Below are 25,947 nucleotides of genomic sequence, written 5' to 3' on the forward strand. Positions count from 1 at the left end.
TTTTTACCTAGTAGTAGGGAGAAGTCAGGGAGAATTCCATGATTCTGCAGCTGTGGGAATGTGGGTGGCATGGGACCCGGATTCAAAATATTTATGGAACACAGATTTTCAAAGATGAAATCTGAAATGAGTTTCAAGAGAAACTACACGTGAAATATGAAGGAAAAACAGGCTATCTTGTGTCTTTGTATTTCATTACTTAGTGTAGCCTGGAAAAGTAACAAGCAGCTCTGGGGTTAATTGTTAGTGGTGATGCAGGGGAGCACTTAATGCTTATAATTTTCTTGATTTAGCTTGAGCCCTTTAGGGCTGGAAGGAGCAGATGCTTGTTTTAGTTTTGAATGCCATAAAAAAAAAAAAACAAGATTTTGGAGATGGAATAAACGTGTTGAATTCATCTAAAGAATGTTTTCATGCCATATGAAGAAATGAGGTGGCATAATTGGTGGATGAATTAGTTGGGGATTGGTCCTGCTTTGAGCAGGGGGTTGGACTAGATGACCTCCTGAGGTCCCTTCCAACCCTGATATTCTATGATTCTATAATTGAGTCACATCTAACGAATATATAACCTGCCTTTCTCAGATATGAGAAATTATTACCATGGAGATAGGGGCTGGCGTCACCTTGTCCATTATGCCCCCTTAGGATGACTTACCATTTCCCCCTGGTGCTTATTTACTTGAAAGCTGCAGCTGAGGCTTTGACAGTCTGCATGGTTTTGCTAATCTGCAAACTCAGATTGAGAAACTAGATCACTTTCATCTTGGTTATTTGCAGGGAAAGGTATCATTATATCCGTCTGTGGGAGGGATTAAATGAAGAACTCTTAAATAAGTTAAACTTTCTACCTTCACACTGCAGCAAATATAAAATGAGGTTCCATGAGTCTAAAACACTTGAAATAGCTGAATGATAACTCTTATCAGCATTATATTTGAAACACCTTGTATCTATAGCTTCACCTTTGTAATCCTTAGTCTTTTTAAACAATGTTATGGAATTATTTTTAACACTAGAATATGCTCTGTTTGAACACTGAGTGTAATTTGAGTTTTGAGACTCCTGGACACTTCTTGCATTAGCTCTTTAATCAATGTAGAACACTGCTTTTTTCAGAATTGCATTGTATGCCATTTTTAATAGAACAGTTTCAATATATAAGTGGATAAACTATCATTCTGTTTCATTGTTTTAGGAATGTGGGTACCAGCTGGACAGGCAATTGGTAAGTAGGGAACAAAAGTTTCATTGTTTAGTGTATTGTAAACTGTAGAAAAGGCCAACTGGTAGTGCAGATGTAAATTGCATTTCAATGAGAATTGATGGTGGCTGTAAATTTCTCAAGTACAGTGCTTATAGGCCAGTTTTGAAACTAACTTTTGAGTTTGTATTGGAAAAAATATGGAGTGGGGGAACTGTTCTGTTCTTAACTATTCAGTGTTGGGAATTGGAATACACCCTTTTGCTGATAATGCAATTAAATTGATACTGGCCATCAAGAAATTAAATACGAAGAAGAGAAGTGTAGAGTTATTTACAGTCAGGGTTCTCTCAGCATTTCCCAATGTTCATATCCATAGATGGAGGGGGGAGAGTTTCCCAGAGTTTGGTTCCCAGTTACAGTAACAACTTCTTTGTTCTGTTTGGGGTAATTTTGACTTTGTATTAAAAAGTTGCTGTGCTGAATTTAGATGAAGGCACCGCTTGTTCTCACAACTCTGTACTGGATTTTCTAGGTGGGTATGGACCGCCTCCTCCAGGAAGAGGAGCCCCGCCTCCTCCACCACCTTTTACCTCATATATAGTTTCTACGCCTCCTGGAGGATTCCCACCTCCACAAGGGTTCCCACAGGGCTATGGCACCCCTCCACCATTTAGTAAGTGTCCTCTGTGAGTCTCGAACCAATGATGTGCCATTGAACACAAGAACGGGTTTTAGTCACTTCTGTTTGTCTTTATTTCGTGCCTTTCTATAAATTCAGTGGAGTCATTCACATTTGATCCACATGTGGATCCACTCAAGTATTTCTGTACTGTAACTAGAAATCAGTATATTTTCAGATCCTGTTTCTTTGAATCCATCCATCTTGATCATATTAGTAATACTCAGTAATACCATAACCTCTCAGTTTTTCGGTTTTGACTGAGGACTTTTACTTTTGACCTCCTCTTTTCTAGAATTGAGGTATTCGACATAGTAATACTACATGTTGAAGACTAGAGACACAGGCTCCCTTGAAAATTCTAGCCTAAGAAATTAGGCACCCTACTCTCATTGAATTTAAATGGGATTTGGGCACCTAACTCCTTTACATTCCTTTAAAATTCCTATGCACAATTGGGTTAAAACTGGCAGAAAGATGCCCTTAATTATCCAAAGTTTCTTGAACAGCCATTATGCACCTCTTAGTTCCGATTCTTATGCTTTGGGGAAGCAGCCTGTCCAGGATTTTTCAGTCTGTGGCTTTTGGCAACTTCCTTATTTGGATGGATGAAAGGCTTTTTGGAGGGGTGTCTCACCATGACTTTCCCTGCTCCCCCAATACACCTTTCGGTACCTGTGGCTACCTCTTCAGCTATTATTTGCTAGGTAAGATGGTTCAATTGCTGTTAAGCACATGCAGTCTGTGTAACAGGTGTAAGATTTCACATCTCTTAAATGACTTTAGTTGTGGATAGGATGACTGTCAAGAGATGGTTAAATCAATCCCTTTACTTCAGCTGCAGGCAACAAGTAGTAATCTCTTTTTTGTAGACACCTTACAAAGGGTTTACAACAAAATGTTAAATTACTCTGAAGCCAAGTGAAAAGTCCAAGTGCTTTTGGCCTCGTATCATGTCACAGATTTTATGCTCTGCCTCTTATTTATCAGGTTTTGGATATGGTGCTCCACCTCCTCCACCTGACCAGTTTGCCCCTCCTGGAGTACCCCCTCCACCTGCCACTCCTGGGGCAACACCACTAGCTTTCCCACCGCCACCACCACCATCTCAGGCAACTCAGGACATGAGCAAACCCCCAACTGCTCAGCCAGAATTCCCTTATAGCCAGTTTGGTAAGTAACTGCATATAAAATACACTCAGAGCGGCAACCTTTCCCCTCAGCCCCAAGGTTCTGCTTTCCTTTTATTCATAATGTTTTGGTGAAAAGTCACAGTTTCCAGGAGCAGTGTATTAATGCTGACAGCATTTGTACTAATGGTGGGAATGCCAGCTACTGGCTCTCAAGGGCCCCCCAAAACATGCAGTACTCTGATATCACAGTATTGTTTCCTTCCTGCCCAGCCTGAAGTATTGCCCATTTCCTGAATCACTAAATAACTGGCTCTCTAGAGATCTGTGCGGTGGTAGGCTAAGTCACCACTTGCATTCCCCCAAATGCTCAAGTTTAAACTCTTTTTTTGTTCAACTAACAATTTCACACTGCAAGGTGCTCAGTAGTTTGCTTCCTTTTCTGTTGAAATGTCTTGGTTAACACAGTAGCAGCCAAAGGGAATTCTGGTAATCTCACCTCAAGGAAGATGCACTAGAATTGAACCAAAGCACAGTGAAAAGGGCACTGAAAATGGTTGAGTGATGGGGCTTGCATAAGAGGGTGGGCTCAGCATGGAGAATAATGATACTTAAAAGTAGTATCTCATTACTCTAGAGTAATGGGAATTGACTGAGACAAAAAACAATAAAGGGTATAGCGAAATCTGACCTGCATGCCCCTTTTGACCCTGTTTCATAAGACTGGTTGAAATTGATGCAGCTAATTTAAAACAAAAGCGGATACTTACTAGGGAAAACTTTATCAGTCTCTGGAACTCATTGCTGCAAGTAGGTGATAAAGAATGATTTAATAGGTAAGCTACAGTAAGACAAAATATGGGAAGTCAAAGTCTTGTGCTACTGGCTGAAAAGATGACTATTTGTAGAGATCAGGAAGGAGTTCTTTCATTTGACCCTTGCACCCAAGCCTTCCATGAGCAGCATTGCCCAATTAGCTGGGTGGGTGTGCCGCCTTCTTGATCACTGGCCATTGGTAACTTCTGAAGGCAGCATACTACACAGGGTGAGCCCAAGAATCAAGAATTTACACTCTGTCCCTGCATTTTAACCACTTTTCCCCTGTGTTTATGCATGCCTTACTAGTCCCATATAAAATACCTGCAGAAGCTGTTCATTACGAAATGTCTGCTCCATAAAGCTCTTTGAAAGGATTTTCTATAGTCCAAATAATCTGAAGTATAAGACTTCCGATAGGAGATCAGCTTTTCAGTTGTTCTTGACATGCATAAGGTGAGAGTGTTAGTTATGATGGGTTTAGTTAGAGATGTTCTTAAGCTTATGTCACAGACACAGTAGCTGGGATCGAAAGTTCCCCCAATTTGACTTCAGGTGGAAGATTTTCTTGTCTTGTTGGAAACGTGCCTTTGTTACATATGAGGGGAAACTTCTACTGATTAGAATAAAAACTGATACATACAAATTTATCTTGTCTCAGACTTGGTAGCCAAGTCTTTTAATACCAATAATTAAAATGGATCCAAACAGCAAAGGCGTAATTGATTATATATAAACTTTCCATACAGGGAATTCTGCTCTAAAGTTCCTGTTGCAAGACTTTTATGTAGTAACCTCCAATTATCATTTAAAAAACCTCACTACTCAGTTTAATTGCCTGACTTTCAAAACAATGTTGTGAGGGATAGTTGGGGTGTCTGGTGTAAGGAATATGTAGTACCAGCTGCATCTTGTATAAATCTTGGAGACATTTTTCCCCCAGCGAGTATCTGAAATGCTGGTTATGGTTAGTCCTTAGGGGTTAATGGTTTTTTTGGAAGGAGGAAGAGGGTTAGATAATGTTGTTAAATGCATTAGTGGGATTAATCTCTCTCACCCCAAAATTCATGCCAGAAAGCAAACTACTTCTGTGCAAGACTGCACTCACAGTATATGTACACAGCATTAGAAGTGTTCAACTTAGTGTATTACCACCCAAGTCAATAACCTCTTCATGTTTATAAAGCTATGTTTAAGATCTTTTTAACCTCTTTAAGATCTTTTGAACTTCATGTGTCATTTGCAATTCAGCTAGCAGCATTGGTATACAAAAGGCAGTTAACAAGTTTTTCATGTTTTCACTTAAATGCATAGAGTTTATAGACTTTAAAGAGGCATCAAAGTATTTAATCATTTTGGCATTTACAGATTAATCCTGGCTTCACAGCATCATAAATGCTGCTATGTTTACAGCTGAGATAAATGTAAACACTCTAGTAAATTAAACTCTAACAAGGGTGTGTCTCCCTCACCCCCCAAAAAAAAAATAATTATATCTCTGTACAGGGCTGTCTTGGGGTTAGTCACCCTGGTCTCCTCATTTCTTACTAGGGCTGGGTACCTATTCTCAAGACCCTTCAGGCTACGCGCCAATACTTTGTTTACACTCTTATGGTCAGGCTGAGCAGTGATATATCCTAGGTAGGTGGAGCCTATTTACAACCAATGCTCTTACTTTATCTGCATTTGGGAAATTAACTTTTATTTCTTGCAGGGTCTCTTCTCTTTGAGGGTGGGTGAGATAAGTATGGTGGCTTGGAAATGTTTGCTTTTTACAGTTCAAGGATAATCTAGTTTAAATATCTGTTAGTTGGCATAAGTAAAAATGCGTCGTTGGAATATGGCTGCTCTGCTGTTCGCTTTCCCAAGATCTTGCATTGGCAAGACTTAAAATTGTCTTGTGTAAGCAAATTGCATTTAGTTACCCTAAGCAACAGAGTCAATATCCCCTGCTACTGTTGACACGACTGACTTAGAATCCAGGTCACTCGGGAGCAGTGAATCAGCTGTGTGTCGCTTTTGGAAGTGACAATGCAGACCAATGGTGGGATAGTTCGCTAGAGGAGAGAACAGTGCCCAAAAAAAACAACAGCTGTTGGTTTGACTGCTGGATTCCTTTGTGGCCAACAAACCAGCAGAGCTCTAGTTTTCTTAACTTTTCACTGCAAGCCACAGTGCTGCTGAGAGTAACGTGATTATCTTCACTCCGAACCCCAACCCTTGGCATTAAATTAATGCATTTAAGATTGCCTACTGATCTTTGTGTCAAAAATGGCTGAATTAGCAGCTTGAGAAATCTTCAAACGGGGAAGCCCATGGTAGTACTGTTGGGTTCATTAGTGGTAGTAAGTCCTGTGAGACAGGCAGAGCTTGAAATTAAAATACTGAAGAGATGCCAAGAGACTGTTGCTTTGGATTAGCAGAGTTAAACCTGCTTTAACCCTGTGCAGAAAAAAATTTGACTCAGAGATCCACTGAGTAGTTACAGGATTCTTAACAGGGCTGTCTTGCATAGTGGAATTTCACGTTGATGCCATTGTAGTGACTGACAGTTGTATTTTAATCACTAGAAAGTTTCTGTTAGATTTCTTAACTTCTTTTAGTAAGTTACTGTTAATACACATCCATTTGCCTTCCAGGAATTTAGTTTTTTCCTCCAAATTGAAAGGTGGTCTCTGTCTCCTCTGTCATCCTGCTTACTCTAAACCTGTTGCTCCAAAATCTCTGACCTCTGCTCCAGATTATGTTGCAGTATGGAGGTTACAATCTCATTGACAAGGCAGGAGGAAGATTTGGTAGGAGGTAGAAGTCTCCTGATTCCGTAGTTACCTTTATGATCTCTGCAGAGAAAGGAAGCTAGTTGTTACACAGTCAGAAAGATACTGATTTACAGAATAAATGAGCATAAAGTTCACAGAGGGACAGCTCACTTTTAGTTTTAAAATGAGTAAGTCTGGTGAAACAGTTTAGACTAACTCAGTGGTTGTGTTAGTATAAATAGCAAGGGTACACAGAAGGGATGGCTATTCCAATATAACTATTTATCTGTTGCTTCTGTGTTTTTGCTACATTGGAAATATAGTCTGCCTGCTTAAGTTATGTGGGAAGCTGATGATAAAATGGCTTTTGCTATTCTTTTGAGCTGTCTTTGAGAAGAAACGTGCCACACCATTTGCTTATTTAAGCTGGTTCTGTGCAACGAGTTAACGGCAGGGTAGGGTGTTGGGTCTGGATGGCAATTAGCTGAAGTCCCTTTTTAACCACATAATGTGGGCAGTAGAAGCAATAACAAGCTTCCTGATTCTGGCCTGTGGATCTGATGGAAGTTTATGGGAGTCCAGTCACCACATCCTTTGAAAGGGACACTGTCAACTTGGGTTTTTTAATTCACAATTTCAGAAAATTCCAGTTTCTGATGCAACCGTCGTCTTAAAAACAATACATTCAGAGCCTAGTATTTAAAACTCCTTTTTAAAGCAATTTCCTAGGGTTATCTTATAGGGTTCTTTTCAGCAAAGGAAAACTTGACTATACACAGGAAACTAAAATTGGCTGAACACAAAATAAACAGAAAATCACAATCTTTCACTAACTCCTTTCAGTTAGAAACATCAGCTATAGTAACTATCAGCTTTTCAGACAGATGTTTCCCCATTAATTTTCTCTACCTCTGCTGAAACTGACAGAATGCTAGTTTTGCTAATATGAACACTTATCCATTATGGACTAATAGATACTACCAACCCACTTTACATAAGCCTCTGAACAGCAGTAGCATGACATTTTGGTCACCACCAGCCTGGGTAAGATTTGATAGAGAGTGAAAAGCACTATCTCCAATTAGGCATTCAGTCCCCCTCCTCTCTGCCTTTTGTCATTACCTGTATTTTCTACATGTAAATCCAAATAACTTGGTCAAATGTAAAAGCAACTATCATCTTGGTGTTAGATCAGCACATCACTGTGTGTTCATAGGGCTGTGCATTGGTATGTGTGGCATCAGTTTTCAGTTGGTGCTGCACCTCTATCTTTGAGCTTGTGGACTGTAATAGAAGCTTACTGCAGACTTTTCCTCTTCTTCCCAGGTTATGGACAAGACTTGAGTGGTTTTGGACAAGGTTTCTCTGACCCTAGCCAGCAGCCCCCCTCCTATGGAGGCCCCTCGGTGCCACCATCAAGTGGCCCACCTGCAGGAGGAAGTGGTTTTGGACGAGGACAGAACCATAATGTGCAAGGATTTCACCCCTACAGACGCTAGCACATGCTGGCAATCAGGGAATCCTGTCCACAGTGGGATATCTGGTAGCAGCTGAAGCCGGGAATCCCAGACTTCTGAACTTGTGACAATCACATACTTGATGGAGGAAAAATCTAACAACATTGGGGGAGGGGAATGGGAGAGGGGATGGCTTTTGAAGGCAACGCTGTGGGTGTTTGGACTGCAGGTTTTAAATATATTCCTTTCTCTAACCCATCAGCACAAATAAAGAAAATGTCACTGGTTCAAACTACAGGGTTTTAAAAATGTCTTCAGCTTTAATTCAAAACTTCAGGTTTCTTTTTTTGAAATTATTTTTCCTGAGCCTTTGTTTTACCGTATATTGTAAACTTTTATGTTTAAAGAAAAATATATACATTTACAGATTGTGAAATTTTTAAGAGAAATTTTCTACTATGTATGCTGGCTTATTTTTTAATTTAAAACAGGGTTTCCGTTAGCAATGTTGGAAGTGATGGTCAGTTTCAACCCCTTTACTTCAAACATAGTGGTGGGGCAGTTGGTCCAGAAACTCTGGGAGTTAGAAGAAGAAATCTACTGAGTGTATTTTGCTTTTGTTACCTGACAGTATAGAACTGGTAACAATGCAGGTGCAGACTTGTTGATGCACAGAGTCACTTATGAAGTACAGCATTTAAATCTGTGCTTCAAACTCTTTAAAATCCTCTGTGGATTTCATTAGGGGTTAACGGAGGCCTTGTTAAGATGTAGATTTCCCTCAGGCAAAAGGTTTAGGTGCATTTTGCACTAACCAGTGATTACCCCTGGTTTGAATAAAGAGAAGTACATTTGGATTAGAAACATAAGCCTGTCTCCATTTTTTTTTCTTACAAATTTTTCCATGTGAATTGGGTTCTCATGAAAGTTGCCATATTGACAGCCCTGGAAAAGAAATCCTTGTGGGTAGAGCGTCAGTGCACCCTTACCCACACTTTTTGCCCTGTGCCTCAACCAGGATCTTTAGGTACTGCCTAGAAGTGAAAGCATAATGCGCTCTTCATGCCCTTTTAGCCCTTAATGCAAGTGATATGATTGGATTGATGTAGGATCTGGACTGAGACCATTCAATTAATTTCATAGGCTACTGAAGAACCTCAGTAGCTTTAAGAAAAGGAGTACTTGTGGCACCTTAGAGACTAACCAGTTTATTTGAGCATAAGCTTTCGTGAGCTACAGCTCACTTCATCGGATGCATAAAGTGGAAAATGCAGTGAGGATGTTTTATACACACAGACCATGAAAAAATGGGTGTTTATCACTTCAAAAGGTTTTCTCTCTCCACCCCACTCTCCTGCTGGTAATAGCTTATCTAAAGTGATCACTCTCCTTACAATGTGTGTGATAATCAAGGTGGGCCATTTCCAGCACAAATCCAGGGTTTAACAATCCGATGAAGTGAGCTGTAGCTCACGAAAGCTCATGCTCAAATAAATTGATTAGTCTCTAAGGTGCCACAAGTCCTCCTTTTCTTTTTGCGAATACAGACTAACACGGCTGCTACTCTGAAACCTGTCATAAGCTTTAGGTCCACACCAGACTGATCTCGAGTTGAACTGGTAATCTACAGTTGAAAGACTCAATGTACCATTATGAGTCTCCAAAACCCTCTTCTGTCTCTTACATGTGCATGACTATAAGCAGGAATTGATGCATTACGGAGCACTAGCACATTAAATCAGTGATCTGCTTTAGTCTAGAATTAAAGATGGGTTAAGTTTCAAGATTATCAGGCTGCAAAGTAATCTTAAACCCTAAATGTAGCATGTAAACATATTCAAGCTCTCAATTTAAGAGGTGAGGTCAAAGTACATAAATGTCTAACAGAAGAATATATCCATCTCAAAGAAGAGGGTGGGACTAACTCCTCTAAGATTTGGCATTCAGTTATATATAAAATATATATAAAAGCAGTGGCAATATATATATTTTCCCATGTGTCCTCATACAAGTCCAGGGAGTGTTACCTCCCCATATCAAGGATCTGATCTATGAAAAAATCCTTCACTGCATAATTCCTCTGGAATCAGCTTTGTGCTGGTTTGAGCAGTGATAGAGGATTAAACTCCAATTGGTTGCAAATTGCTATGTGAGCTAGCTGCTTTATTCAAGAAAGTGCTTCAGGGGCAGGTCTTAGGGAGCTAATGAACTGTGTTATCACCTTCACAGAGCTGGGTTCATATTTGGTTCAGAGTGCAAACTAAACTCGTTTGAACTGGTAGGCTTGCGTGACACTTCATCAACACGTCCAAAATATACCACAGTTCTACTCCTACATCAGCCACTCCCACTATGCCCAGATCCTCTCCAAACCCATTCATTGGCTTCCCCTGAACCTCTGTGTCAAATTTAAGCTCCTTGTTCTTACCTTCAAACCCCTGCATAACTTGGCTTCTACCTACCTCTTTGCAAGTAACTAAACAGCCCCAACTTGCTTTTTCTTCCATGCAGCCTCCTGTTCTGAGGAGCTCCCTCCAACCTGAATTTCCAGTGCCTCTGCTAAGTCCTGTAAACACTTTATTTGGCCTGTAAATCTTAGTGTTAAAACACAGAACTAACCTTCCAGCACCAGCGCTGCTCTGTTGCTATGTGATATCCTTCGACTTTCCATCTTTTGTCTGCTGATTGTGTAGATTGCAAAGCCGGGGCTTGGTCCCTTGTCTGTGCATGTCTAGTTCCAACTTGCTTTTAGCGTTGTCACCATTTGTACCGCAGAGACAACTGGTACATCCGGGGAAGGCTATGGGTCAGAATTGTAGAGACTGGATGAATTAGGTGCAAGCTTCTGAACACAATATAGTTCTATTAATGCTGGAAAATTCCACTCGCAGCATTTCCCATCTCTGCTGCTACCTGCTGTATGAGAGTTATGCTTGTAATCTCAGTACAAATATAACAAACTGTGTGACACTTACGTAGGGAGGAGACAGTTCAAGGAACTCAAACTAAGCCCTTGTGTGTGTCTGTATTTAATTTGGATGCTAGCACTGCCCTCTGATCCCATCTTTAAATGTCACTTGACCATAACTTGACCATAACTCTTTAAAAAAAAAAAAGAAAAAAAAGAAAAAAAAAAGAAGCTAAATTCTGGATTGTCTTTGCTTTGTTTGAACACTCAGCCTTTCTGCTTCTTACACCCAACCACTGCTTCTTGTTCTCCAGCCTCAACTGTTCACCTCTGATACTCCTAGGCTCTGAATCAAGAGTCCACTAGCTTCTGCTAACTCCAGGCCTGGCACTTAGTCGAGCGTTGATAATTCTGGGGTAGAGTTAGCTTTTTTCTTTTTTTTTAAATGGGTGAGGCAAGCAGAAAAAAGTTAAACTGGGATTTTAAATGGTAGGATAGATGCAGAGTGAACAGAGACTCTCCTAGTTGAATAGATAATGCATTGAGAGGTTAACCCCGATTTCTGCCCTCTCCAGAGAAGAATGGTGATTTTAGCCCCCTCTGCACCTTCTGTTGAGCCCCCAGTTTTGCAAAAGGAAAAACTGGAGTGACCATGTGAAGCAGGTTCCTCTGCAATTTCTGGCTGTTCTTGGGGCTGGTAAATTAGTTTCTATAGTGGATTCATTTACACTGATTCTCAGTGCTAAAGCATGGTCTCTGGATGTTAAACAGCTTGTGTTTAAATTGTCCAATCACTGTTAAATGGGGAGGGAAAGCAGATTTTGCAGTGGCACTGTGCTCCTGTTGTGTTAGTGTCACAAATGCCACCTCAGCAGCAAGGCAGGCACTGGCAGAAGAGGAACCGCAAAGCTTAAAGCAAAAAACTGCATTGTGGCCAGCGATCTGAATGGAAGGATTTTACATTTGCTCATTTAAACCAAAGCAAAGAGTAAAATCCTAGGAGTCTGACTTGAAAGCATTGTACGCTCATGTTGCATTGGTGTAACTGACTGCAACAAGGGGCAGGATAATGGAGAATATCTTAACTCTTCTTTATTTATGCTTTTCATCTTGTATTTCGTGCAGCTTGAATGTTCAAGCTTGACTGGATGTGTTGAATTTCTAGACCGGGTTTGCTTTTCAGTTCTCCTGCACTTCAGCTGTTTGGAATTGCAACATGGCAGGGGAACGTTTTAAATGGTTGCACAGGTTTTGTTTAATAAACCATTAAATCTGTTTGAAGTGCAACTGTGCCCAGCAACAGAAACTGAATCAACCCGTGCTAAGAGCTGAGCCAGCATTTGTCGGCAGCACCTTGGCCTAACACTTGTGTGAATCATCTCACAAAGCATAGCGGGCTGGAGGCTCTCCAAATTCTGTGAGCAAGAGAGAAATGACCCAGCGATGGTATTGGAGGAACAGTTCTATTAGGAAATCTGATCTTGGGCATGTCTTCACTGCACTTAACTCAGGGGTTTGGCAGTTGGGTCTAGACTAGTGAAAGCCCTATCTGACTTCTGGGGGCATGTCCCATAGTTCTCTGTGCTGCTGCAGCAGTAAACTGAGATGCTTTGTGATTCTTCCCCAGTGAATTGCAGGGGACACTCTTGTCTGTTCTGGGCACCTGGAGGGAATTGTGGGAAGGCATTGGAGGACTATCTGTACTTGAGTGATCTGGCCTCATCCAAACTAAAAGTGGGTGAGGACCAATCTGAGTGAAAGCAGCACCCAAGTTCTAATCCATGTCCCCAGCTAGCCTGGGTTCAGAGCACCACCAAATTCAGGTGAGAGGGTGTTGTGTGTGGATTGGAGAGGGCTTAGGGGCAACATCTGAGTAAGAACCCAGGTTAACTCTGACTTGAAGACATACCTCATGTGTGAGACAAATTTATGTACATCTGTGTCTCTGCTCCCTAGATGAGTGGAAAAAGGACAGACAGTTTTATGGTGCCACTGCTGGGAAGCAAGGAGGCAGCAGTTCTGAAACCCATATAAATCTCAGCCTTGCTGCCTCCCTTAGGTTTTCTTTGCCACCTCATCTTGGAAGCACAGAGGCATTGCCTCATCTTTCCTGCTCTCTCCCTCCATCTGGACTAAGGAAGGACTAGGAGACAAGAAAAAAAGAAGAGTAAGGAGAGAAGCCAGACGCCTGAGATTTCTGCTTCAGCCCAGGGGAGAGGATAAAAAGCAAAGCTCCTAGCTCTGAAGCGGAGCATCCTTCTTCATAGGGGTCTCAGCTGGGGCCAGCCATTTAATCAGACATACTTCCCACCTGAAAATGGCCAAGTGGTCTCCTTCTTCTGAAAGGTGGCTACTTGTGTACCTGGGACTAGCACCCTGCCTAAGCCTTCTGCTTTGCTTCATAGCCTACTCAGCTATGCAGCAGCTTCTCTGCCTCCACCTGGACCTCATGTCTTGTTCTGGTAAGTCCTGCACTGGTGGGGATTTCTTTTGCCTGCCCCCCAAATAGCCTCTTGCCCTTTCTCAGTGGGGATTCCCCTCAACCATCTGCTCCTCATCACCTGCTTTTGCTCCAATTTCTGCAGCCTCTTCATCTTCCTGGGATTCCATCCACTCCTTGTCACCCTCCCAAAACTCACCCCTGTCCAAGCAGCTATATGGTTGGTGTGTAAGCATAAGGACTCAAAATCACCTGACAGCCTTGCTCCCAGCCCCTGGCATAGAGAGCAAATTGTAAGCATAGCCAGTGTGTACTGTGATTATGACTATTTGCTGCTTCCCAGGGCCTAGAGGGAGCTATGAAAAGCAGAGCATAAATTAGAGCAGCCCTGAGGCTGCTCTAACTTACACCAAGGGGGCAGGCAGGGCCTCAGGGTACTCAGAACATGGGGAGACCGCAGGTGAAACAGTTGCTCTTCCCTTCATATCCCCAAGTACAGGAATGGAGTAATTGAGAATTGGTCCCGTTGTGCTATGTTAGATCACTCAGGTTTTATTGAGCCACTGTCATTCAAAATGAAACTATCAAATAGCCTTCTGTAATTTTTCTTTTTTATCTTAAAATGAATTTGGTTAATAACGCTCACAAGGACTCAAATCTATATTCTAGCCAAACAACTAGAATCAAACAGGGATTTTTTTTCTGTGAGAAATGTTGATGAAAATGGAGGGAAACAGTTTTTATGTTTCTCAAACTTTTTCAGCTTTTCTTTGAACAAACAAATTGAAACCTGAACAGTTTTCCATTTTAAACTATTTTTTCCTCCAAAAATTGTAATTTGACCGAAATGGACGCTTTCCCATGAAAATTTCCATTTAGCCAGTAAGGCATTTTTCTGTTAAAAAATGCTTTTTAACAGAAAAATTTTGATCAGCTCCTAACCCAACTTATGAACTTATGCAAAGCATGGGCCGGGTAAATGGTTTGTAGAAACTGCTTAGCCAATACCTAATTCCACACTACTTTTGCCCTCGTTCTCACACTTAACTTTATCATTCAGGTTTTACAACACCCAAAAAGCATTGGTTCCTGATCTCAGTCTCCTGTTATTGGACATTTCCCCATCTCCTTCCCAAGTTGATGGGGAGTGGTTCCAATATTTGTTTCTGGTATGGGCACATGTCTGATCTAAAGTATCTTCTGTGCCACAGGATCCCCAGGCACCATTGAATTGCAGCCATCTCTGGGGTGGGTGAAAGGCGACAGCCAGGACTGACCTACAGTCTAGGGGCGTCTCCTAAAACTTGGGAAATGCCTACTTTGAAACCCACTTCCAGCAAAAACCCCATAAGGTTTGGGCCAGGATCTGTGGGGGCCTAGGGCTGGCCTAGGTGGGTGAATACTTGGCAGGTGGCAGCTACCTCGGGCATGATGGATTGCAGGTGGGGCATGAAGAGCCAGCGCACAGCCCCTACCTCCAGGTAGTGGACAGATGGCAGACCTCTCAAGTGTGTTTGCTTGGATTGAGGTCAAGGGGTCAAACATCCCCAGCATGGAATTGTGGCTGGTGGGGCATCTACGTCTGGGGCAGAAGCCAGGCAGGTATGATGGTGGGACAGAGCACCAGGAAGCAGTTAGGGGGATTGGGAGACCTGTTGTTACCTGTTGTGGCAGGTTGAGCTGGATGAGGACCTGCATGTGGATGGGGCATGCCACAGGGCCCTGGGCATCTACCCAGAGTAGGTGCCCAGGGTAGCCACCTTGGGAAGTAGCCTATGCCAACTGGGGGCTGTGCTCAGCTTGGGGCTAGGCTAGGTGGGTGCCCAGAGGGGACTGGGGTAAGCGGGTGCCTGGAGTAGGGTGGAGGAATAAGTAGGGTTGCCAACAGTCCCTTATTTTTTCGTATCTGTGCTGTGTGCTGCAAGAAATACCCTGGTACAGGTAGCTGAATGCTGGTTGTGATCGGGGGTTGGACTAGATGACCTCCTGAGGTCCCTTCCAACCCTGATATTCTATGATTAGTATTAATAATAATAAATACTGGGAGGAGGAGTGGGGCAGGGGTGCTAAGAAAACAGCCCCAAGCATTGCTAACCAAGTGTGGGAAGGGGGATAGGGCAGAGGAGATGGGGGGGCCAGCCAGGTGAGACCGTAGGGTTGGCCTGGGGTAAGGAGGTGCCCTAGAAATAGACAGGTGAGCCATGAAGCTGCTGGCACCCCACGTGCTGCGCCAGCAGGGATGAGTAAGCCCTGGTCTACACTAGGACTTTAGGTCGAATTTAGCAGCGTTAAATCGATGTAAACCTGCACCCGTCCACCCAATGAAGCCCTTTATTTAGACTTAAAGGGCTCTTAAAATCGATTTCCTTACTCCACCCCTGACAAGTGGATTAGCGCTTAAATCGACGTTGCCGGCTCGAATTTGGGGTACTGTGGACACAATTCGATGGTATTGGCCTCCGGGAGCTATCCCAGAGTGCTCCATTATGACCGCTCTGGACAGCACTCTCAACTCAGATGCACTGGCCAGGTAGACAGGAAAAGAACCGCGAACTTTTGAATCTCATTTCCTGTTTGGCCAGCGTGGCAAGCTGCAGGTGACCATGCAGAGCTCATCAGCACAGGTGACCATGATGGAGTCCCAGAATCGCAAAAGAGCTCCAGCATGGACCGAACAGGAGGTACGGGATCTGATTGCTGTTTGGGGAGAGGAATCCGTGCTATCAGAACTCCGTTCCAGTTTTCGAAATGCCAAAACCTTTGTCAAAATCTCCCAGGGCATGAAGGACAGAGGCCATAACAGGGACCCAAAGCAGTGCCGCGTGAAACTGAAGGAGCTGAGGCAAGCCTACCAGAAAACCAGAGAGGCGAACAGCTGCTCTGGGTCAGAGCCCCAAACATGCCGCTTCTATGAGGAGCTGCATGCCATTTTAGGGGGTTCAGCCACCACTACCCCAGCCGTATTGTTTGACTCCTTCAATGGAGATGGAGGCAATACGGAAGCAGGTTTTGGGGACGAAGAAGATGAGGAGGAGGAGGAGGAGGTTGTAGATAGCTCACAGCAAGCAAGCAGAGAAACCGGTTTTCCCGACAGCCAGGAACTGTTTCTCACCCTAGACCTGGAGCCAGTACCCCCCGAACCCACCCAAGGCTGCCTCCTGGACCCAGCAGGCGGAGAAGGGACCTCTGGTAAGTGTATCTTTTAAAATACTATACATGGTTTAAAAGCAAGCATGTGAAAGGATTACTTTGCCCTGGCATTTGCGGTTCTCCTAGATGTAGTCCTAAAGCCTTTGCAAAAGGTTTCTGGGGAGGGCAGCCTTATTGCGTCCTTCATGGTAGGACACTTTACCACTCCAGGCCAGTAACACGTACTCGGGAATCATTGTAGAACAAAGCATTGCAGTGTATGTTTGCTGGCATTCAAACAACATCCGTTCTTTATCTCTCTGTGTTATCCTCAGGAGAGTGAGATATAATTCATGGTCACCTGGTTGAAATAGAGTGCTTTTCTTCAGGGGACACTCAGAGGAGCCCATTCCTGCTGGGCTGTTTGCCTGTGGCTAAACAGAAATGTTCCCCGCTGTTAGCCACAGGGAGGGGGGAAGGTTGAGGGGGTAGTCACGCGGTGGGAGGAGGCAAAATGCGACCTTGTAACGAAAGCACATGTGCTATGTATGTAATGTTAACAGCAAGGTTTTACCCTGAAAGAGTGTAGCGACTGTTTTATAAAATGTGTCTTTTTAAATACCGCTGTCCCTTTTTTTTTCTCCACCAGCTGCATGTGTTTCAATGATCACAGGATCTTCTCCTTCCCAGAGGCTAGTGAAGCTTAGAAAGAAAAAAAAACGCACTTGCGATGAAATGTTCTCCGAGCTCATGCTGTCCTCCCACACTGACAGAGCACAGATGAATGCGTGGAGGCAAATAAAGTCAGAGTGCAGGAAAGCACAAAATGACCGGGAGGAGAGGTGGCGGGCTGAAGAGAGTAAGTGGTGGGCTGAAGACAGGGCTGAAGCTCAAATGTGGCGGCAGCGTGATGAGAGGAGGCAGGATTCAATGCTGAGGCTGCTGCACGACCAAACCAGTATGCTCCAGTGTATGGTTGAGCTGCAGCAAAGGCAGCTGGAGCACAGACTGCCACTGCTGCCCCTCTGTAACCAACCGCCCTCCTCCCCAAGTTCCATAGCCTCCACACCCAGACGCCCAAGAACGCGGTGGGGGGGCCTCCGGCCAACCAGCCACTCCACCACAGAGGATTGCCCAAAAAAAAGAAGGCTGTCATTCAATAAATTTTAAAGTTGTAAACTTTTAAAGTGCTGTGCTTAAAGTGCTGTGTGGCATTTTCCTTCCCTCCTCCACCACCCCTCCTGGGCTACCTTGGTAGTCATCCACCTATTTGTGTGATGAATGAATAAAGAATGCATGAATGTGAAGCAACAATGACTTTATTGCCTCTGCAAGCGGTGATTGAAGGGAGGAGGGGCGGGTGGTTAGCTTACAGGGAAGTAGAGTGAACCAAGGGGCGGGGGGTTTCATCAAGGAGAAACAAACAGAACTTTCACACCGTAGCCTGGCCAGTCATGAAACTGGTTTTCAAAGCTTCTCTGATGCGTACCGCGCCCTCCTGTGCTCTTCTAACCGCCCTGGTGTCTGGCTGCGCGTAACCAGCAGCCAGGCGATTTGCCTCAACCTCCCACCCCGCCATAAACGTCTTCCCCTTACTCTCACAGATATTGTGGAGCACACAGCAAGCAGTAATAACAGTGGGAATATTGGTTTCGCTGAGGTCTAAGCGAGTCAGTAAACTGCGCCAGCGCGCCTTTAAACGTCCAAATGCACATTCTACCACCATTCTGCACTTGCTCAGCCTGTAGTTGAACAGCTCCTGACTACTGTCCAGGCTGCCTGTGTACGGCTTCATGAGCCATGGCATTAAGGGGTAGGCTGGGTCCCCAAGGATACATATAGGCATTTCAACATCCCCAACAGTTATTTTCTGGTCTGGGAATAAAGTCCCTTCCTGCAGCTTTTGAAACAGACCAGAGTTCCTGAAGATGCGAGCATCATGCACCTTTCCCGGCCATCCCACGTTGATGTTGGTGAAACGTCCCTTGTGATCCACCAGAGCTTGCAGCACTATTGAAAAGTACCCCTTGCGGTTTATGTACTCGGTGGCTTGGTGCTCCGGTGCCAAGATAGGGATATGGGTTCCGTCTATAGCCCCACCACAGTTGGGGAATCCCATTGCAGCAAAGCCATCCACTATGACCTGCACATTTCCCAGGGTCACTACCCTTGATATCAGCAGATCTTTGATTGCGTGGGCTACTTGCATCACAGCAGCCCCCACAGTAGATTTGCCCACTCCAAATTGATTCCCAACTGACCAGTAGCTGTCTGGCGTTGCAAGCTTCCACAGGGCTATCGCCACTCGCTTCTCAACTGTGAGGGCTGCTCTCATCTTGGTATTCATGCGCCTCAGGGCAGGGGAAAGCAAGTCACAAAGTTCCATGAAAGTGCCCTTACGCATGCGAAAGTTTCGCAGCCACTGGGAATCGTCCGAGACCTGCAACACTATGCGGTCCCACCAGTCTGTGCTTGTTTCCCGAGCCCAGAATCGGCGTTCCACAGCATGAACCTGCCCCATTAGCACCATGATGCATGCATTGGCAGGGCCCATGCTTTCAGAGAAATCTGTGTCCATGTCCTGATCACTCACGTGACCGCGCTGACATCGCCTCCTTGCCCGGTATCGCTTTGCCAGGTTCTGGTGCTGCATATACTGCTGGATAATGCGTGTGGTGTTTAATGTGCTCCTAATTGCCAAAGTGAGCTGAGCGGCCTCCATGCTTGCCTTGGTATGGCGTCTGCACAGAAAAAAGGCGCGGAACGATTGTCTGCCATTGCTCTGACGGAGGGAGGGGCGACTGACGACACGGCTTACAGGGTTGGCTTCAGGGAGCTAAAATCAACAAAGGGGGTGTCTGTACATCAAGGAGTATTTCAGGCATGACTTCACGGAGGGTTCCAATAAGAAATGGTGCACCTAAGTTATCGTTCTTATTGGAACAAGGAGGTTAGCCTGGCCTCTGATTGATACATGGCTAGATTTACCTCGCTGCACCTTCTCTGTGAGTGACTGCAGTGTGACCTAGAGGAATGAGTCCCCTAGACAGGGGAGGAGGCAAATGAGTACAAAACAAATCTGGTCTATTTCTTGTTTTGACCCACTCCATCTATCTTTTACATCTTTGGCTGGCAGCAGACGGTGCAGAAGGACTGCATGCCATCCACATCTCATGGCTGCTCGGCAGAAGATGGTACAGTACGACTGCTAGCCATCCTCATCTCTTGCCTGCCTGGCAGAAGATGGTACAGTACGACTGCTAGCAGTCCGTATCGCCTGCCCGCTCACCATAAGACGGTTCAATAGGACTGACTGCAGGACTAAAGAGAATGACCTGGTCAAGTCACTCCAAATTTAGTCCCTGCGCCCATGTCTGCCCAGGCGCTCCCAGCCGACGTGGCCAGGAGCACCTCGGACACGACAAGGACGACTACCAGTCGTATTGCACCATCTGCTGCCAGAAGGCAATGGGTTGCTGCTACTGTGCAGCAAAGCCATACCACGTCTGCCAGCACCCAGGAGACATAGGGTGACGGTTACCTGAGCGGGCTCCATGCTTGCCGTGGTATGGCGTCTGCACAGGTAACTCAGGAAAAAAGGCGCAAAATGATTGTCTGCCCTTGCTTTCACAGAGGGAGGGAGGGAATGGGGGCCTGACGATATGTACCCAGAACCACCCGCGACAATGTTTTAGCCCCATCAGGCATTGGGATCTCAACCCAGAATTCCAATGGGCAGCGGAGACTGCGGGAACTGTGGGATAGCTACCCACAGTGCAATGCTCCGGAAGTCGACTCTAGCCTCGGTACTGTGGAAGTGCTCCGCCGAGTTAATGCACTTAATGCACTTAGAGCATTGTCTGTGGGGACACAAACACTCGAATATATAAAACCGATTTCTAAAAAACCGACTTCTATAAATTCGACCTTATTCCATAGTGTAGACATACCCTGAGACTCTAACGCCGCTTCCCTCCTCTCCCCGCCCACTTCCCTTTTTTAGCAGCGGCCCCTTTAAATCTCAGTGAGGGCGGAAACGCCGCGCTGAAGCCGTAGTGGGCGAGGCTTGCCCCTTGCCGTGCTCTCGCGACATCAGGGGCCGCCCGGACGAGATCAGCCTTTTCCGCAGAGACGCGGCCAAGATGGTGGGTGAGGGTGCCATGGGCCGGGGCCCTTAATCCGGCTCCATCCGCTTCGGGGCCGGCTCGGCCGGGGCTCCGGGCGCCGATAGCTTCGGAGGGCGCTGCCCCCTGCCCGCCTGGGGCTGTATGGGCGGGGAACGGGCCCGGCTCTGGCTGCAGCCCGGCTCGGGCCCTGGCGGGGACGGGGAGGCACCCGGCTTCTCCGGGGATGGGGCCTGAGCGGAGCGGGCTGGAGAGGAGGGCGGGTGCGTTGTGGGGGGAGGGGGAGCCGGGGAAGGAGTGGGGGCGGGGGTTGTGCATGTGTCTTGGGGGGCTGTTGGAGGTGCTGCGGGTACGTGCGGTGTAGGTGGGTGAGGTTGCGTTGTAGGCGGTGTCGGTGACTCTGGGGGGTTTTGTGTTGAGGGAGAGTTGTGTCTTGGGGAGGGGGGGGGTGTTGTGAGATTGTCTGTGTACAATATGTGGGGCTGAGCATGTGTAAGGTGTGCTGGGGCATGACTGGGCACCCGGGGGGTTGTCTGGATGCCGCATGTCGGTGCAGGGGTGTGGGAGGGTGGGTGTGTGTGGGGGGGTGTGTTCTGTGTGGGGTGCTGATGGTGGAGGCCGATGGAACTTGTGTGCCACTCCGGGGAGCTGTGGATTGTTGTAGGGCCAGGCAGGGTGCTGAAGGTGCGTGTGCGGGTCTGTTGTATGTGGAGTGCTGGCACAGGGCTGCGAAGCTTATGGAAGCATGCTGAGCAGGATTGGTTTATGAACCAGGCTAAACTGGTTCCAGATATGTCCAGTAACCAACCTCTTGTAAATATGGATTTGGCCAGTTAAGCCATGTGAATGCTTCACCTTGGGGGTGGGGGGGTGTTTCATAGCTCTGCGAGATGGAATGTGTGCTCCAAAGTGAAAGGAGCGTTAATATCGATTTCTGTACCAGTGAATCAGTATGAATAATACAGCATTTATATTGGTTCCTCAGAGCACTTTTACCAAGACTAATGAGCTACCATGCATGTGCTCCTCTTCCCCCCCCAACACGTAAACGTGGGCAATAACTGGGCTGATAAACATAGGGGAGCAGGGCAGCCAAGGTATCTGGCAGAATGTCACAGCCTGCGTAGATGTCTTTGTAATTTGGAGGCCTAATCTGGTTTTCCTCTGGTTCTCTCCATCCAGGCGGAAGTCGAACAGAAGAAGAAACGGACCTTTAGGAAATTCACCTACAGAGGTGTTGATCTGGATCAGCTCCTCGATATGTCCTAGTAAGAAACTCTTGCTTATTGGCACCCTTCTTCTCCACCCCTCCCCCCCACCAGACCAAGCAATGAGGTTATGTTAAGAGATGAAGGCAGGTCTTGTGGTGAGAGCCCAGGACTGGGAATCAAGATATCTAATTCTATGCGACAGACCCGTAGGCCCTGTCTTTGCTGCAGAAGTAGCCAGGCGTAAACAGGATTGTGAAATAGTTTGGGGCCAAGTGTATTATATGACTTCTATTGTCTCATCTAACAATGAGAGTGGGCCATATTCTGAACCAAGAATACATTGGGATTAAGCTGTGGTTCCTTAATTTGGATAGAACAGCTTTTTTGCTATCCACTCAGGCAAAAACCTTTATAACAAGACCATGCCTTCTGTTTAGTTTCCCCATCTATAAAATAAAGATACTATCAGTCTTTCTCCTGGAGACTTAATTAGGGTAAATGCATTCATATTGGTAATGTGACCTGGAATCTTTGAGTACAAAGGACTATCGAAAAGCAACATTTTGTTGTCCGCTACTTTACTTGAGTGTTCTTATAGAAGTAATTTGCTATGTTCATTCGTATTTCTGGTATCCTTAATTTGGACCAAGCATGTGGGAGATGGGGTGGTGTCAAGATGGGGCCACTCCCCCAGCATTCCGTGGGCCCAGAACTGTGTGGGGGAGAAGCCCTAACTCTGAGGGCGCTAGGACCCAGGTGGGGTGCAGCTGCTGAGAGGAGCCATAGACCCCAGCTTGCAGGAAGGGAAGTTGCCAGAGCAGGGACCTCTGGCCATTCAGAAAACTTTCTACAGTTTCTCTGGACTTTTGGCTGCCCTGCATACTAGACTACAGATTTGCTCGCTCCTGAATCTTTCCAAACTGAACAGATGATAATTCTATCCTCCCACAGCTGGCAATAGAACCCAGGAGTCCCTGGCGCCAGGTCCGGTGTTTCACTCCTTTCCTCACTGAATCTAAATATTACATGTGAGCTGACTCTTCTTTAGCTGATCTGGTCCTTTTTGTTATTTCAGTGAGCAGCTGATGCAGCTGTACAGTGCCCGCCAGCGCAGGCGTCTGAACCGCGGCCTGCGGCGTAAGCAGCATTCCCTCCTGAAGCGCCTTCGCAAGGCCAAGAAGGAGGCCCCTCCCATGGAGAAGCCAGAGGTAGTCAAAACTCACCTGCGCGACATGATCATCCTCCCCGAGATGGTGGGCAGCATGGTTGGCGTATACAACGGCAAAACCTTCAACCAGGTGGAAATCAAGGTGAGCCATGCAGGAGCGAAAGGTTTAAATACTGCCTGACAGCAGCAGAAACTTACCAGCATCCTGCTTGCTTAGGCCCTGTCCCTGCTCCTGAAATTTCCTGCGGTGGATTGATTTTGAAAGTGTAAGCCATTTGCCCTTTAATTTGCTTGAACTTCTGTTCCAGTTGGGGCCTTGGCCTGTTCTGCCTCTTGGAGGAGAGTCTTTGTGTATGACGCTTTAACACCAGTGAAAGACAGACTGTTGTGGGAGCTTTTTGTTTTTTTTAAAAAAAACCCAAACTTTGTTGTCATTCTCTATTTTCTTTTGAGAAGGTGGTGTCTGACTTTGGGGAATGTGCTACATACAAGGCTTTTTCTTCTTAGCTTGTTAAGACCTAGGCTGAAGCTTTGCAAGAGGTTCCTTGCCCTTCTGGTAATTCAGTGAATGAATCAGTTGTGCATAGTGCTGCGGTGTACGAGAGAAGTAACTGGGGGAAGGATCTGTCGGCAGTGCAACAAAAAGCTTGCTCTTAACTTGGCTAAGCTAAGGAGATTAAGAACATGTTGCTTCTTGCAATGTAGACAGACCCTTTGCGGCAGTCCTGTACCCCCTCACTCCTACACTCACCTGCCTAGTGGTGGCAGGGCAAGAGCTCAGTTACAGAGCCACAGTGTGTCTTGCTGTATCGAGAAGTCCAACTTGCAAATCTAACTGGAAATGAAGTAGCCAGCAGGTGCAGTGTGGTGCGATCTGAGGTTACGAGGAAGGATTAAACAACTGACCAACGTTTTCTTTGCCTGCTTCGTTTGTGGTTGAAATCTAACCTGCAAACCTGCGGAAGGCTTAGGGTAGATCGACCTGTTTGGGCTCTCTGGTTGGGGGAATGTTTGAGTTGTACACTTGGGGGGGTGATTTTTTTTTTTAAAGGCACAGGTGGCAGTTAGATGTGAAATGGGAGTGAGACACCTGGGATACTAACTCATAATGGCCACTTGTGCCTTTGAACATCTCCGTCTTTGGCTGTCTATCAGTGTGGATTGCTGTAGCTAATTGCAGTGGCCTAAGCAACGCCCAAGCCACATTTACAGTAGACGTTCCTTACCACTGTAGTTATATTGGTAAGTGTTCCTAGCAGGGACGCAGCTATTGCCAGCAAAACTGCACTTTTATTGACCGCTTAGCCCACCCCAAACAAAACAAGCATGGCCGGTGTAAGTGCATGTGCATTAGTGCTGTCTGTCAGGGATCACACCTTTTCACACCCCTGACGGACACAGCTGTGTCAACAGACGTCTGTAGTGTAGAAATAGTCTTGTCTGCCAGGGCGGTGGGAGTGCTGTCTGGGTAGGGGGAAGGAGAGGCGTTTTTGAATGTGAGGAAGAGGAGGATTTGCAGCTGTGGCTAGGGCTGGCTGAATATTAAAAGAAAAAAATTCCCTCTGGTGTTTTACCCCCGTTTATTCAATTTCTGTCAGCGTTCACCTACGGGTAGGTTTCTGTGAGCACAGAGGCTTGTGAATGTTTCTCTTTCTCTCACGCGCGCACGCGCACACCAGAAACATTTGTGCAGCTGTCTCTACAGCATTGTTGATTTGGGAGCCCTCAGCCAGGGAGAAGGAGCAATACTGTGCCACTGGGTGCCTAGTTGCAGGGAAGTGGCCAGGTGTGACTTGTGCTTGCTCAAAACAATAGTAGCAGTGAACTCTGGAGCAGTCTGAAGGCTGAAACGTTCACATTGTTGTTCAATGAAAGATCAGTCAGTCCGCCTGGATAATTTGGGCACAGAAAGAGGGCTACATTAATTGAATTGGCTACAAATGGCATGTCCATCTCTGCCTGCACCAAGCACCTGATAGATGTGGGTGGAGGTATTGCATTTTTAAAGAGTAGTTCTAAACAGTCATCCTAGAGCTCTGAGCCATGAAATCCAACTTGTCTTCGGATGCTCTTCAAGGTCTTTGCAGGGTACTCTCCTGTTTTAGGCTCTCAGCTGCTTGTCACATCAGATCAGTCGTGTTTCTGAATAGTCACCCTGTCTTTTCTCTTGCAGCCCGAGATGATTGGCCACTACCTGGGTGAGTTTTCCATCACTTACAAGCCAGTGAAACACGGCAGACCTGGTATCGGTGCCACCCACTCATCTAGGTTCATTCCTCTGAAGTAAATGATGCTTCGGGAAAATGTTTTCTATATGTAAATAAAGAAAATGCTCCTGCCCGACACTGTCTCTGGTCCCTCTCTGGGTAGGGTCTTGAAAATTTCCCTTCCATTTGGGCTGAAGCTAAATGCCACTAGGAGTTTGTGTGTAGGCCTGGGGATTCTGTAGAGAATCTGAGTCCATGTGTCTGCATAAGCTCACTGAAAATGCTTTGTGGTGTGCAACCGGGGACAAGTCAGGTGGAGTATCCCTTCCTGGCGCTGGAAGGGATACTCCACGTGTCTTGTCCCCAGCTGCACAGCTTGTTGGTCAAGGAATGCCATCTCTGGTGGTGGGTGGGAGGGGGAATGGGCTTGTGCCCTAATAAGCCTCTTTGCGGGTCTGATAAGAATTTTTTCAGTGTTTCTTCTTTTTTATTTTTAACACGAGAAATTCCAATGCGGTCGAGCCCGGGGAGACTGACTTAAAAATGGGTGAAATGACATCACAACTGCTAAATGTGAAAGTTGAAATGTAGGGGGAAGATGTCTTACGCAGACAGTTCTAGAACTTTTACTGATTCCAGTCACCATTTGGAGTAGCGATGTCCCTGATAAGATTCGAGACCCTCTCATCAATGAAGGGATGAGAGCTCATTA

The 25,947-nt window shown here is 45.7% G+C and overlaps 2 protein-coding genes across 6 annotated transcripts in view; both read left to right on the forward strand.

The window, feature by feature from the left end:
- The window catches only part of DAZAP1 (DAZ associated protein 1), a 35,589-nt gene extending 26,672 nt beyond the window's left edge, over positions 1-8,917 (forward strand). For 3 of the 5 annotated variants that reach the window (XM_084614536.1, XM_084614537.1, XM_084614540.1), the window contains 4 exons: positions 1,199-1,228; positions 1,740-1,880; positions 2,877-3,059; positions 7,918-8,917. In XM_084614536.1, coding sequence (XP_084470662.1) covers positions 1,199-1,228; positions 1,740-1,880; positions 2,877-3,059; positions 7,918-8,090 — 527 coding nt within the window. In that variant the 3' untranslated portion in view covers positions 8,091-8,917. Of the gene's footprint in view, positions 1-1,198; positions 1,229-1,739; positions 1,881-2,876; positions 3,060-5,383; positions 5,474-7,917 lie in introns of all 5 variants that reach the window. The other 2 variants (XM_084614538.1, XM_084614539.1) reach the window with 2 other exon arrangements.
- Positions 8,918-20,558: 11,641 nt separating this feature from the next.
- RPS15 (ribosomal protein S15) lies at positions 20,559-25,371 on the forward strand. Its single transcript, XM_084614606.1, has 4 exons — positions 20,559-20,670; positions 21,832-21,917; positions 22,936-23,170; positions 25,202-25,371. Exons 1-4 carry the CDS (start codon positions 20,668-20,670, stop codon positions 25,313-25,315), a joined length of 438 nt encoding a protein of 145 aa, XP_084470732.1. The 5' UTR covers positions 20,559-20,667; the 3' UTR covers positions 25,316-25,371.
- Positions 25,372-25,947: the final 576 nt, after the last annotated feature.

The sequence above is a fragment of the Lepidochelys olivacea genome (assembly GCF_965140295.1).
Source record: "Lepidochelys olivacea isolate rLepOli2 genome assembly, chromosome: 25".
NCBI lineage: Eukaryota > Metazoa > Chordata > Testudines > Cheloniidae > Lepidochelys > Lepidochelys olivacea.